Here is a 13,286-nt window from a genome sequence, read left to right on the forward strand (position 1 = left end):
GTGTGTGTGTGTGTGTGTGTATGTATGTATATATACACATATATATAGTTTTTAGGAACAAAACAAAATAGCATCATGCTACACATAGGAATGCATTTTTATTTTTACTTATCTGGGCCACATGAAATATATAGGCACATTTAGATTCATTTCATTCTTTGTAATGGCTGCATAATACTCCACTGCCTGAGTGTATCATAATTTATATAACAATTTCTCTACTTATGAACATTTCAGTTTGTCTCCCCTCCCCTTTCTCCTTTTTTGCTGTTGCAGTGCTACAATGAATACCGCTGCATACAAATATTTGGGTATTTGTGCATGTAATTGTTTGGGACACATATAAAGAATTATGTACATTTAAATTTTAATAAATATTCACTTGTCCTCTATAAAAAGGTCATGACAATTTATAATCTTTCCAACAATTTATAATTTCTCAGTGTTTCTTATTTCTCATTTTTCTAAGTACTGTTGAGGTTGTGGATCTTTTCATGTTTATTGGCTATTTGTGTTGGTTCTTTCCTGAATCGCATGTTCTTAACCTTTGGCCATTTAAAAAAATCATGTTGTCTTCCCCCCATTGATTTGTAAAAATAAATGCTTTTTAAGTTACAGATATTAACTATTTCATATATTGAAACACATTCTCAATTTATACAGAGGGTGCCCCCAAAATGTATACACATTTTAAGAAAGGAAAAAACCGTATTAAAATTGTAATCCTCAATATATACCAAGAACAAAAGATGAATACACGTCATGTGTTGTGGGGACAGAGCCAGGAGTACAGTTTCCAGGCTCTCGCTCTCACATGGAAAGGTGTTGGCTCGGGTGGTAAATGGCCATCCACTGTGATCAGATGGCGATCAGCTGTGGTTAATCGGCTGTCAGCTGTAACCAGTGAACCATTGGCCACTAATATAACTGCCATGGCAATTAGCATGGCAGATTGAAGCCCAGGAAGTCTGGCTGTGCCCACAAGGATTGGTGGTGCCCTGAGAAACCCTGGCTATGCCCAGAAAGCCTGGCTGTGTCCAGGATATTCGGATTGCAGTTAGCAAGGGGTTGGTGAGTTGATTGGCTGGCAGAGAAGCGGACGGTGGATTGCACATCATGTGGCTCCTGCTTCCTGTTTCTCCAACCCCGCCGCCAGCGAGACTGTGGTGGTATGACTCCCCTATCTGTGGCTCCACAAGTGTTCCTTTTTGGCCTCACCATGTCCTGCATTCTCATGCAGGGAGTGGGACCAGAGACCCCATATGACACCCTGCATGACATGTGTATACATTTTTTTGGCACCCCCGGTATTTATGTTTGAACGTTATGATGACTTTCACCAGATAGAGAGTTTATGTAGACAAATTGCCAATCTTTTCCTACACTGTTTCTGGGTTCCCTGTTCATGCTTAGAAGAAAACACATATCCCTTCCAAAGATTATCAAATTATTCTTTTTTTCTCCCATCGTTTTTGTGATTTTAGTCTTCATGCTTTTATCTTGAACTCAACCATACTTTATTTTTGTGAAACATGTAAATAGTGCTCCTGTCAAGTTTATTTTTCTCCAATATGGCTTGTTGGGGAAGAGTTCATGGAGATATTTTATGAAACAACACCCACCTATGAACACACGCCTTTTAAATACTCATATGTGCTAGGCACTTTACATATAGTGCGTGATTTCATCCTCAAAGGAGTTGTAAACTCTTAATTTAGAACTACAGAAACTGGGCGTTACATAACATAAGCGACCCTTAACGCCGACATCGCAACAGACTTGACAGGCCAAGAAACGAACGGAGATTAATAGCCCGACGCCACGCCCACTTTCCAACGTCTCGCGATAGTTGTACGTCATCCGAGAGCGCCGGTGGCCCGGGCAGTCGCGCGGCTTGCGTCGAGCGATACTGCCGTCCGTGGTGCTGTCTCACGGGTGAGGCCGAGAAGCCGGGAGTCCCGTTGTCTGTCGAACCTGCGGTCCCCGGCGTCCCGCCATCATGGAGTACCTCATCGGCATCCAGGGCCCCGACTATGTCCTTGTTGCCTCCGACCGGGTGGCCGCTAGCAATATTGTCCAGATGAAGGACGGTGAGAGGAAGCCGGCGAGGCCCGGCCAGGCCTGGGGATAGAGGCAGCCGGGAAGTTCGGGGTAGGGGGGGAATGAATACCAGGAAGGTCTGGAAGGTGGAACCCCGCCTGCCCTGATTTGTACTTGCTTATTTTTCTAAAATTAAGCTCAGGGCCTTAACATTTGCTCCTCCCAGCACTTGCAGGTCAGCGCTCTCCTCTGGCCTTCGCTAAAAGCTTGCTAGGCGACAGTTGCCTAAGGGAATTCAGTTTTTAAGTGTTTTAGCGCCTACCGGTACCAGGCTCCTTAGACCTCAGAACCTCTGATGAATTTGTTGTTGCTACTAATGAGGTTAGATTGCTGGCAGCAGAAGGTGAAATTCTGGGGAGAGGGAGACTGTGTGACTGGACACTTGTCATTTCTCTTCCGCTGCCTGTAGCCTCCCGTGTCTCAATGCTGATCCTCCTTTTCCAGTTTTCCAGGGCACTGGCTGTCACGTTTTTTATTATATTAAAGTAGTTAGGGGAGTTCTGAGACTACAGCCCTGTCACTTATTTGCTTTATGACTTTGTACAAACTATTTTGCAGTGCCCCAATTTCCTCATCTGTTAAATCAGGTTGGTAATACTAACCTCACAAGCTTGTTGGGAGGATTGAATGGAAAAGGTTTGTGCAAATGCTTAGCACAGTGGCAGATACTTAACTAGTAATAATACTACACACTTATGTATCAAGTGCTGTTTTAAGCGATTTACATTAATTCATTTAATCTTTTGAGATAGGCACTACCGTGTTTCCCCCAAAATGAGACCTAGCCGGACCATCAGCTCTAATGCGACTTTTGGAGCAAAAATTAATATAAGACCCTGCCTTATTTTACGATGATATTATAATAAAATGATATCATAGTGAAATATTATATAGTAATATTATAGTAAAACATTATAGTAAAATAAGACCGGGTCTTATATTAATTTTTGCTACAAAAGTCGTATTAGAGCTGATTGTCCGGCTAAGTCTCATTTTGGGGAAAACACGGTTATAATATCGCCACTTTACAGATGTTAGTTTTGAGGTGTAGAAGTTAAGAAATTTGCCCAGTGTCACAAGTAGCAGAACCCAGGTTCGAACCTATGCAGTTTGACTCCATATCTTTTACCCATAACTACTATACATACTGTCTCCCTATAGTCAGTATTCAATAAATAGTTGTTTAAAGATTTTTGGTTGTTGATCTGCAGAATCTAAGAGTGTTTTCATGATTGACCATAGACTTGTTACTGTTGAAAAGTTATTATGCTTTGGCTCAGATGACAAATAGGTTTTGGGCACCGTGTGCCCTTTACAGTGCTAGTGCTGATGGGATGCAAAGAAGAATAAGATGTGGCCTGTATCTTAAAAGAAGTTACAGCTTAACAAGGGACTCAGATGTGTATACAAATCATTATAGCACAAGCTGAAAAATTACGCTGCATGTGAAAAGTACAGTCAAACTTCTCAGGTAGTGCAGAGGAAGAAGAGACTGTTTTTAGGTAATCCAGAAGAAGAAATTCTTTCTAGTTTTAGAGATTAGGGAAAGCTTTGAGGGACAGGTAATAGTTCATCTTGGGTTTAAGGAAAGAAAAATGATTAAACCTGGGGTTTCTTGAGGTATGTGAACAAAGGGAAAAAGTGTCTACCACTGGTTGTGTGACATTCACCTCTCAGGTTTTCATCACTTGGGGAGATGGAAAGAACTCTGAGGGACTTTGCTTGAGTTCTGTTATTTCTGAAGAAGAGAAAGAGAACTGAAAGTGGTTTGTTAAACATTTATGTGGTATGGATTGTTCTGTAAGTCTACTTACTGTATGAAATTCCGTGATTAGTTTGTTGAAGTTCTGTTTATAAACCATGCTTTCCAAAGGATTAAATTAGTTTTTAGAATAAGTCTGTCCGTTATTTTGAATACTAAGACCTTTGACATGCAAGTGATTTTAGCATGAAGCAGTTTCTAAGTAGAGCAATAACCAAGTCAGTACCTTTACAGGAGTTCTGTGTCATCGTATATGACGTATGTTAAATCACTTCAAAAAGTAGAATGTATTTTAAGCTTGTTTATGTACACAGTACTTCTAGGTGTTATAGGGGATGTAATGTATTAGGTATAATCCGTAGAGTGGATTAAGAAATTAGAAAACAAGGCAATAAATGCAAGATGATTTTATATGATAAAAGAAGTATCAATAGTAAATATTAGGTTAGTTTTTAAATTGACGATTTCAGGAGTAAGTCCTAAGGGTATTCAGAGAAAAGAAAGATCACTGTGGTGTGGAAGAAAGATAAATTTGAGTTAGTCTTGAAAATGGTTGGAAATAATTGCACTCAACTTAGTCTCTAATTTACCCTATAATCTTTTCTGGTATAAAAAGTTTTGTAATAGGAGCTTTGGAATTGTATGAGAACCTTTTCCTACCTGTCATTTCGTGAAGGAACTTGTGTAGAGTAGACAAGGATGCTGAAAATGAGCAACTATTTGGGATTCATTTTCTCTAAGTATAAAATGAGAATGATACTTCCAATCAATGTTTTTGGTTTGTCACTTTGTGAGATATTTCAATACTATAGAGAAGATATTTCCCAGAGATTGCTTGCTTATTAAAGTGGCACTACTCTTCAATTTGGTTATGTGACACATTGCATGTCTCTTGTTTCCTGGCCTACATAGAATTGTTCAGAGTACTCCAACCCACGCAGAATGCTTTTTGCCCCTGAACTCCTGTAGCATGTATAATCTGAACTACATTGTCTAACACTGAGTCTAATAATATTGTACATGCACAGTTTTCCCCACCTATGAATTAGGTAGTGGTAAGTCATAGTAGTACCATTTTACACTGGGGCTTGGAGAGGGCAAACAGTTTAACCAAATTCAGTGCTGAGCACAGATTATAACTAAGGTCTTTTGATTTCTAGCCCAGTTGGCTCTCCACAGAATGGTACACTGATGTTCATTTTCCTGTCCATTTGTTTCATGTATGTGGATCTTTTAAGTTCTTTGTCAAGGATCAGAAATTCCCTAGAGCTACATAGGCTGTTTCTTACATAACCTAGGGAGTTGTTAACATCTATCACTTTTGGTTTTTATATCCCCCTTTATTACTCACTGGACATGCAGTAGATGTTTGTTTCTTTTTAATTTATTGGGGTGACAATTGTTAGTGAGATTACATAGATTTCAGGTGTACAATTCTGTATTACATCATCTATAAATCCCATTGTGTGCTCACCACCCAGGGTCAGTTCTCCTTCCATCACTATATATTTGAGATGTTTTAAAAACACTTTTGGCCTTGTATTAAGGTCAACAGCTTTTTTCTCATTATGAAAATAGTGCAGATGTATTAAGTAATGTTTTCTTACAAAAAATGATGCATATTAACTATAGATATTTTAGGAATTACTGATAAGCAAAAAGAAGGAAAGAAAATTGCCTCTACTCTTGCCACTGGCAAGAATGCCGGTGCCTGTGGCATCTAATACTCTTCTAGTCCTTTTTCTTGGCATAGATAATATAACCATAAGTCAATTTTTTCTTTTTTAAACAAATTTGCAAACTAACTTCTTTAAATCTCCTTTAGTCTTTAAGAAATAAAAGTTGTTTAAGAGTTTCAAGGCAATTTGATTCTATACACACATTTTGTGTGTGTGTGTGTTTTTAAAGTAAGCCATATTACTGGTATCTACAACTCTCAAACATTTGTAAAGGATTTGACTGTAGCATTTTGTTCTTTAAATCCTATTAAGGGATTTTGATATTTCAGAAGCTTTCAAACAGGAAACATGTCTCCGAGGGAAGATTATTCAGCGCTATTTGGAAAATGAAAAGTGAAAGTGAGAGTAAGAGGAAGATTTAGGGTTTTTCTGAAGTTGCAGCCTGAATATAGAGGTTTTTTCCTTAGGCACTAATTCCTATCTGAATATTTATTTATCTATCTAATCTGAATGAGTCTGGTTCAGCTAGATAAGATTAGAGTATTAGGATTTTTGAGGTGTTTTTAAATAGCTTGGTGTTAAAATATTTGTTAGAATTTTTGCTTTGACATTCACTTTAATTTTCTCTTTGGCTGGAAATGGAGGTAGTTTATTTTTTAAAGGTGATTTATATTCTCAGTTGATTTCTTTCTTGAGATGGCTCCTTAATTTTAATTGTAGCACTAGTCCTTTTGTATGTGTAGAAATATAATAATTATTAATATTTGTATTTGTAGAGATATTTCACGGCTTTGTAATCGTGAGCCTAAAGATAATGGCCCTTGGCTTGATTCCTTCTTTGTATTTCAAATGCCTTTAAATGTTTTTAGCTGTATTTTCAATTGTCAACTTTCATATATATTCTCCAGCTGAAGGTGACATTAATAAAATATGCTGATGGGTTTAACATGGAGAGTAAAGAGAGTAATTAATAAAATTGCCTATTAAAGTCTTTCAAAAACAGTGATTTGTCAAATTATTCAATGTAGTAATTGATAAGTCTGTTTATGGTTGCCTATGTTATAGGATATGTCTGATAAGGTAATTTCTAACACTTTTTTTATTTGAGCAGATCATGACAAGATGTTTAAGATGAGTGAAAAAATCTTACTCCTATGTGTTGGAGAGGCTGGAGACACTGTACAGTTTGCAGAATATATTCAGAAAAATGTGCAACTTTATAAGATGAGAAATGGTAGGTAATACTTAGAATATAATAGGTTTGGTTGGTTTGTCTTTCACTTTGAACTGAAGGAGAGATTCTCTACTTGGTAGTTCTACACATGAACAAGCCAGTGTGGTCATATTTTTTTATTCAAATCTTCCTATTTTTGAAACTTTATCTAGACCCTCCTTCTGATCGTAAAGATTTTCTACAAAAATCCCAGAGCAGAAAAGACAACCATCATAACATGGATACTTGGGGGGGAAACTAACACCATCTTCGAGATGTGCATGGTAATATCAGGCTTTTTAAGTGTCAGGTATTTCAGAGGATGTGATTTGAGCTAAAGTGTATCTGAATCTAGGAGCTAAAAGACCTAAGTTAAACTTGGTTTTACTCCTTTTTATTTGACAAGTCACTTATCCTCTCTGGGCCTTTTATTTTCCTTATCTCTAAAATGGAATTATAATAGTATTAATGAATAATATATATGAAACTGCTTTGTAAATTTAAAGCTCTGTGTAATTGTAGGAGATTTACTGTGTCATAAAAGGGTTCTGCCATGCCTCTCTGGTAGGCTTTTGTCTAGGAAAATAATTATATTTCTGTGAGGTATTTTATGAGTTCTTTCTGGGGCTAATGAACTTTTATCCACTGGAAAAGCCCCCCCAAACAAATAATATTAGCCACTAGTCCTCTGATCCAGAAACATTTATAGTGATTCTCTAGCAGAAAGAATCTTACTTTTAGTTACTTCCAGTTTAATAACACTATTATACATAGCACTGGTATAATGTAGAGCTGTGAAGGAACTAATATAATTTGAACATAATTATATATGAAACATGACTAGGTGTGATCCATTTGTATGGTTTTTTAGCCGCATGCATTTAATTCCATAAATAGTTTTGAGGGCTTCCTCTGTGTTACGCACTCTGCCTCATACCATAGAGAGGTCAAAGATGAACCCGGTTCAGTCAGGAAACTAAAGCACATGTACTTAGGTTTAAGCAAGCTTAGAATATTTCAAGAATTATTTTTGAGTGGTTCTTCTTTTTGCCTGCATGGCAGGTGAAGGGTACCAATGATGCTTCTGCAGTTTAGTAGTAGGTACAGCAGTACTTCACTGTCCTGTTCTGGGAGAGGGAGGAAGAATAACTAAGAGTGGAGAGAGTTGCTTGTTACATGGGTGTTAGGGTCTAAAGTCCGTGCATAAAACAAAAACCATGTGTGGTTAAAATTGCCCTTTAAAAACCCTTAAATCACTTGTTAAGTATAGTTTTGTGTATGTAACCTTATACAGTAATTCTTATGCGTATTACAATTTAGGAACTGAGCTAAAATAAGGGAAAGAAAGAAAAATCTACTTGTCGATGGCATCATACTTTTCTGCTTTTAAGATAACTTCAAATCCTTAATTGTGTTTGGGGGCTTAGGTGAATTGGAAAGTATTCCTGCTTGTCCAGAATTGCTTCCATTATGATTTAATATGTGCTCGTAGACTTGTTGTAGGATGAAATTCATTAATATATATGAAAGCACGTAGCATAGGCCCTGAAACATAGTAGCTGTTTGGTAAGTATTTGTTAGAATTTTAATCTACATTTTGTCTGATATGACACTGGTGTTTAAAATGTTGTAGGGAATAACTTAACCAGTGCTGTCTTTCCATACTGGCATTTTCTGTGTGGGTCTGCTGAGTTGTGGGTTATTCTTATGTCTTTTTGTCCTGGTCCTGTCTTCCCACCATTTTACTAGGGGTTACATTCCCAAGTGTGTGTACTGTTAAATGCACACCTGATGCCATTCCTTTGGGCTGTACTTTTGTTGGCATTACAATCTTTTTTAGAGGTTTTACGCTTGAAATACTTTTTAAAAATGTTGTAGATAGTGATGGAAGCAATTTTTTTGGTACCTTGTCCTTTTGAAAATTATGCTTCTTAGTAGAGTCTCTCTTTTTTTTTTTTTTAAGAAAACTTTATACAGTGTAACTCTGAGGCTATCCTAACCGCCAGCCTCTTTTCTCAGTATATTTTAGAATAAACTTAAAAGATTAGCATTTCAAGACCTCTTTCTTTTTTTTTCAACACCTGTGTATTTGAACCCTTTCCTTATATGGAGGAAACCAGTCTGTTGATGAATGAATGGCTTAAGCAAGGCTGTGAATTTAATCTCACCACAAAAATAGTTAGATCCACCTTGGTTCTGTTTTGTGGCCAGGAATTACTGTCAGTACTAACCAGCTATTTCACAACTGTTATATGGGGAAAGGGACAAGAAGTAAGATTGTACTCCTTGTTCTGTGTACTTTAAATACTGAGTGTACAGAGGGTGGTATGCTGTACAGAGGGTGATATGCTGTACGAACAGGAGTAGTGGAATGATTCGGGGTACTGTTATTCCTTCTGCTTCACTTAAGTATGACTGTTCATCTCTTGTGTCAGGTTATGAATTGTCTCCCACCGCAGCAGCTAATTTCACACGCCGAAACCTGGCTGACTGTCTTCGGAGCCGGGTAAGCAATATAACAGGCATCCTTAGATAAAAGCAAAAAAATCTTCTATGCTTCTTTTATATTCCCTTACACATGAATAGTATTTTTACCCTTTTTTGGCCTTTCTGAGCCCTTCCTCTTGCTACTCATACATTCTTCAGTTTCTTTGGATTTGTTTTCTCTTTCTGCATAGTTGCTAATTAAAGCCCAGAGGGCAAGTATACGTTCCCAGAGAATTTGGCTGGGGTACACCATCATGAAGGCCAGTGACAGCCTTTTAAAATTATATTCAAAGCAAACCATGTTTCTTAATTCCTGTGGTTGAAGGTCACTACATGTTACTGGAGGTAAAAATCTTGAAAATAGTAATAATGCACGTTTCATCTTGAGATTATCTGTGTCTTTCTATGACTGTTCTTGCCAAAGCATACAGAATTGTTCCCCCTCACTTCTTCTGGACTTGTTGCTATTTTAGAGCTCTCTTTGTTCTATCGATAGCATGTTAAAAGATGCAACATTAAGTTAAGGATTGACTAGTAAAGATTGTGTAGGATGTGCCAAGAAAGTTCATATGATTGCTGAAGTTGTGTATTAAGTCCCTTCCCATGGGGACTAAGTAAATGGAGCCTTACCATGTGACCTTGCCACCCCCCCGCCTGTTTACTCATCTATGAAATCAGGATAACTTCTTAACCCCACAGGAGTGCTAGGAAAATGAATGCTTGTAAATCATAATATTTAACAATCATATGACTTTTGCCCAGAGCATTTAGCCTAATAATTTAATCTATTCACTATTCTACTGAGATATCTAGTAGTTGATTCTATGTCACTGATATGGAATGAATGGCATAAAGTGGCAAAAGGACTAGCCCCAGGTCACATAGCAGGTCAGGCAAAGCTACATTAATGGTGCCATAATTACTTGACTCTTCTGCCTTACATCAGCTCCTTGGTTTTTCAGTAGTGCTTCTAGAATATTGGTGCTGTTTGTATTTTTTATTATGATTTTAACTTCATCTGCACTTGCTTAAGCTGAGTTAAAACAGAAATTTAAACAAGTATAGGTGGTTTTAAAAAAGTTACTTATTACAGACCTTTAAAGCAGTTTATTTTTTAGTGCCTAATAATACTGGATTGAGAACTTAATAAATAGAATCTCTTTCTCAGAGCTGGCTTTGACCAAGGGGCTTGTGCAATGTGAAGGATCATGAAGTTTGAACAGAAGCCAGAGACCTGATGGATGGGGAGGAGGCAAATTTACATACTTTGTTTTGATCTAGGTAAAGGTCAATGGCCTTTTCTTTCCTTTCTCTCTGGGAGAGAGGAAAATGGGTCAGATGTGACCTTTCCTGCTACCCAGAAGTTCCTGTGGAATTCAATAAAAAAGAGTATGCTATCGCTTGCTGTGTAAAATGTGTCTCTGGACTTGTCAGGCAGAACTGGAATAAGAATTTCAGCTTTGGGCACAATAAACATTTTGTCATAAAAGCTGCACATTAAATGAATTAAGCTCATTTTAGAATTAAGAGTGACAGAGTGCTTCATGCAAATGTAGTGAATCCAGTTAATCTTCTCCTAGCAGAAATGTTTGATGTCTTGACAAATAAATATCCCATATAGATAGTGATATGGGACTCCAATAAATATTGACTACCTATGCCTTGTGCTTCTAGGTCCAATTGCTGCTCCCCCACCCTTTTATCAGAATAGGTTATTTGTGCTAAAATATGAGTTTATATTTTAGTCCTTTTATCCTGGGGAGAAAGGTGATCATTTTTTCAGTCTTCTTAATAGGTGCAGTCACTAGATTTGGTACACTTACATGGTCACACCAGTTAGCACATGAGACTTATTTGGGGTTAGCTTGCATAACGTTGTGTCTGTAGCTCAAATAGTTTGATTTCCAACTTGCCGCATTTGTGTGTGTGTGTGTGTGTGTGTGTGTTTGGCAGTGGTATTTGGTTGGGAGGACATTTAGTATAGAGCACACAATCTTACTGCGTAAACTGATTCTTTAAGATGCAGGCAGCTTAGCATGGTGCTTAAGCAGTCTCTGGAATTAGACTGTGTGGACTTAAATCTGCCCACGGACTTGCTAGCTGGGTGTCTTTGGGCAAATTCTAAGCTTAATTTCCCTACTTATAAAGTAATAGCACCTGCTTCACTGAATTACTCTAAAGATTAAATGAGCTAATCGTGCAAAGCTGTTAGCATAGTGTATGGCACATAAAACTAATTAATAAATCACTTTTGTTTTTATGCTGCTATTGCTGTTTGGATGAAGAAGCAGTTTAACAGCTGTAAGTTAGTTTTCTATGGGAGATTCTTTGTTGTGCTATTTTAGTTTAATCTGCTAGTAAAGAGGGGGATATAAAAAATGATTGATATTGATAGGGAAAATAGAAGTAAACCAATATCAATCATCTATTATGTGGTAGGCTTTGTTCTAGATCAGCACAGTTTAGTATAGTAGCCACTAGTCATATGTGGCTATTTAAATTTAAAATAATTAAAATGAAATAAAATTTAAAATTCAGTTCCTGGGTGAAAGTCTGCCAGACTTTGAATGAGAAATAAACTTTTGTTTCTATAAAACGTTTTCATTCCTCAATTATGTTAGCCACTTTTCAAGTGCTTAATAGCCACATGTGGCTAATTGGACATTGAAGATACAGACCATTTTTATCATCATAGAGAGCTCTCTTGCATAGTGCTATGCTAGGTAGTTACATACGAGTATGTGACCTTATTTAATGCTTATTATGACACCGTAAAATGAGTGTTATCCCCATTTTACTTACAAAGATACTAAGGCTGGTTAATAGAGAGCTTAAGTATTTCTCTTGTCCAAGTATTCCAAAAGCACACATGTAGCTTGTAAAAGGCTAAGGTAAGATTCTAACTTCAAAAACCATTCTCTTTCATACTTTCTCCTTTATTAGTTACCGGACTAATGTACAAGTATGTTTGTGCATTTGGGAAAGCATGAAATGTTCAGTTCTATTAAAATGCTAAGCTATCCACATACGATTATATAAAGTATATGTACCCATTGTAAGTGTTCAATAAATATTTGCTGAACAAATGTCATCCAGTTAGGCCCACATAGACCACTGAAAATGTTATTGTGCATTTATACACTAGAAGGGAATTTTATTAAAGTATTCTTAATGGATGTTACTTCTCCACATGAAAAATGCATGAGATCAGCAGGAAGAGATGAAAAAAGACACAGAGTGGGGGGGAAAAAAGCAAGAGCCTTCATTTGAGTTTTTACTTAAATGCATGTGTATACCTTTAAGTTGGTCTGCTTCTGGTTAGACCCCAAGGCAGAAAAGGGGCTCATTAGGCTTTTGCTATGGGTTTGACTCCGCAATTTTGAATATTTATGAGGCTTTTTTGAGCATGGGTTTTGGAGTCAAATGTACTAGAGTTTCAATCTCTTGTCTGATATGTACTAGTTTGTATGATCTTGAATAAGTTACTTATGTTTACTGAGCCTCAGTTTCTTCATCTGTTAAGAGAGAAGCAGTGATCAAGTGTGGCAAATTATGAGAACTGAGAATTAACTACTGGTTTAATAAAATATATTTTAAATGAGTGAATGATACCTCCCTGGAAAATATATTTAATAACTGACTCCCTCATTTAAGAACTATTATTTGGATTTTTAACAGGATTATTTTGAAAATTTTGTGATGACTTATAGGCATAGTTTACATGATGGTTGTTTAAATTCTCCTTATGATTTGATTACTGGGCTATAGAAGGGAGAGCGATATACAATGAGGGCTATTTCTTGCCTGAAATGAATTATGTGGCACATTTGGTGTGTCCCATCTGAATGCCCTAAATTTTCTGTTGTTATCTGCCAAGATCTCTATTTCTATATGTGGAGACTGAGCCAGATCTGATACCCTTGCGGGTGTGGAGTTTGTGGCAAGACTTAGAGCAGAATGCTGGCCTCCATGGTGTGTAACCTTCAGGGCTTAACTCCTACTCCACAACGGCCAAAGTGTTTTCACAGAACCTTTTCTGAAGTGC

The 13,286-nt window shown here is 37.2% G+C and overlaps 1 protein-coding gene across 1 annotated transcript in view; it reads left to right on the plus strand.

Moving 5' to 3' along the window:
- The first annotated feature begins 1,864 nt into the window (after positions 1 to 1,864).
- PSMB2 (proteasome 20S subunit beta 2) overlaps positions 1,865 to 13,286 on the plus strand; it is a 29,339-nt gene continuing 17,917 nt past the window's right edge. Inside the window, exons 1-3 of the mRNA XM_081057881.1 lie at positions 1,865 to 2,090; positions 6,653 to 6,775; positions 9,190 to 9,260. Coding sequence (XP_080914007.1) covers positions 2,000 to 2,090; positions 6,653 to 6,775; positions 9,190 to 9,260 — 285 coding nt within the window. The 5' untranslated portion in view covers positions 1,865 to 1,999. The remainder of the gene's footprint in view (positions 2,091 to 6,652; positions 6,776 to 9,189; positions 9,261 to 13,286) is intronic.

This window comes from Rhinolophus hipposideros, assembly GCF_964194185.1.
Source record: "Rhinolophus hipposideros genome assembly, chromosome: 8".
Lineage (NCBI taxonomy): Eukaryota > Metazoa > Chordata > Mammalia > Chiroptera > Rhinolophidae > Rhinolophus > Rhinolophus hipposideros.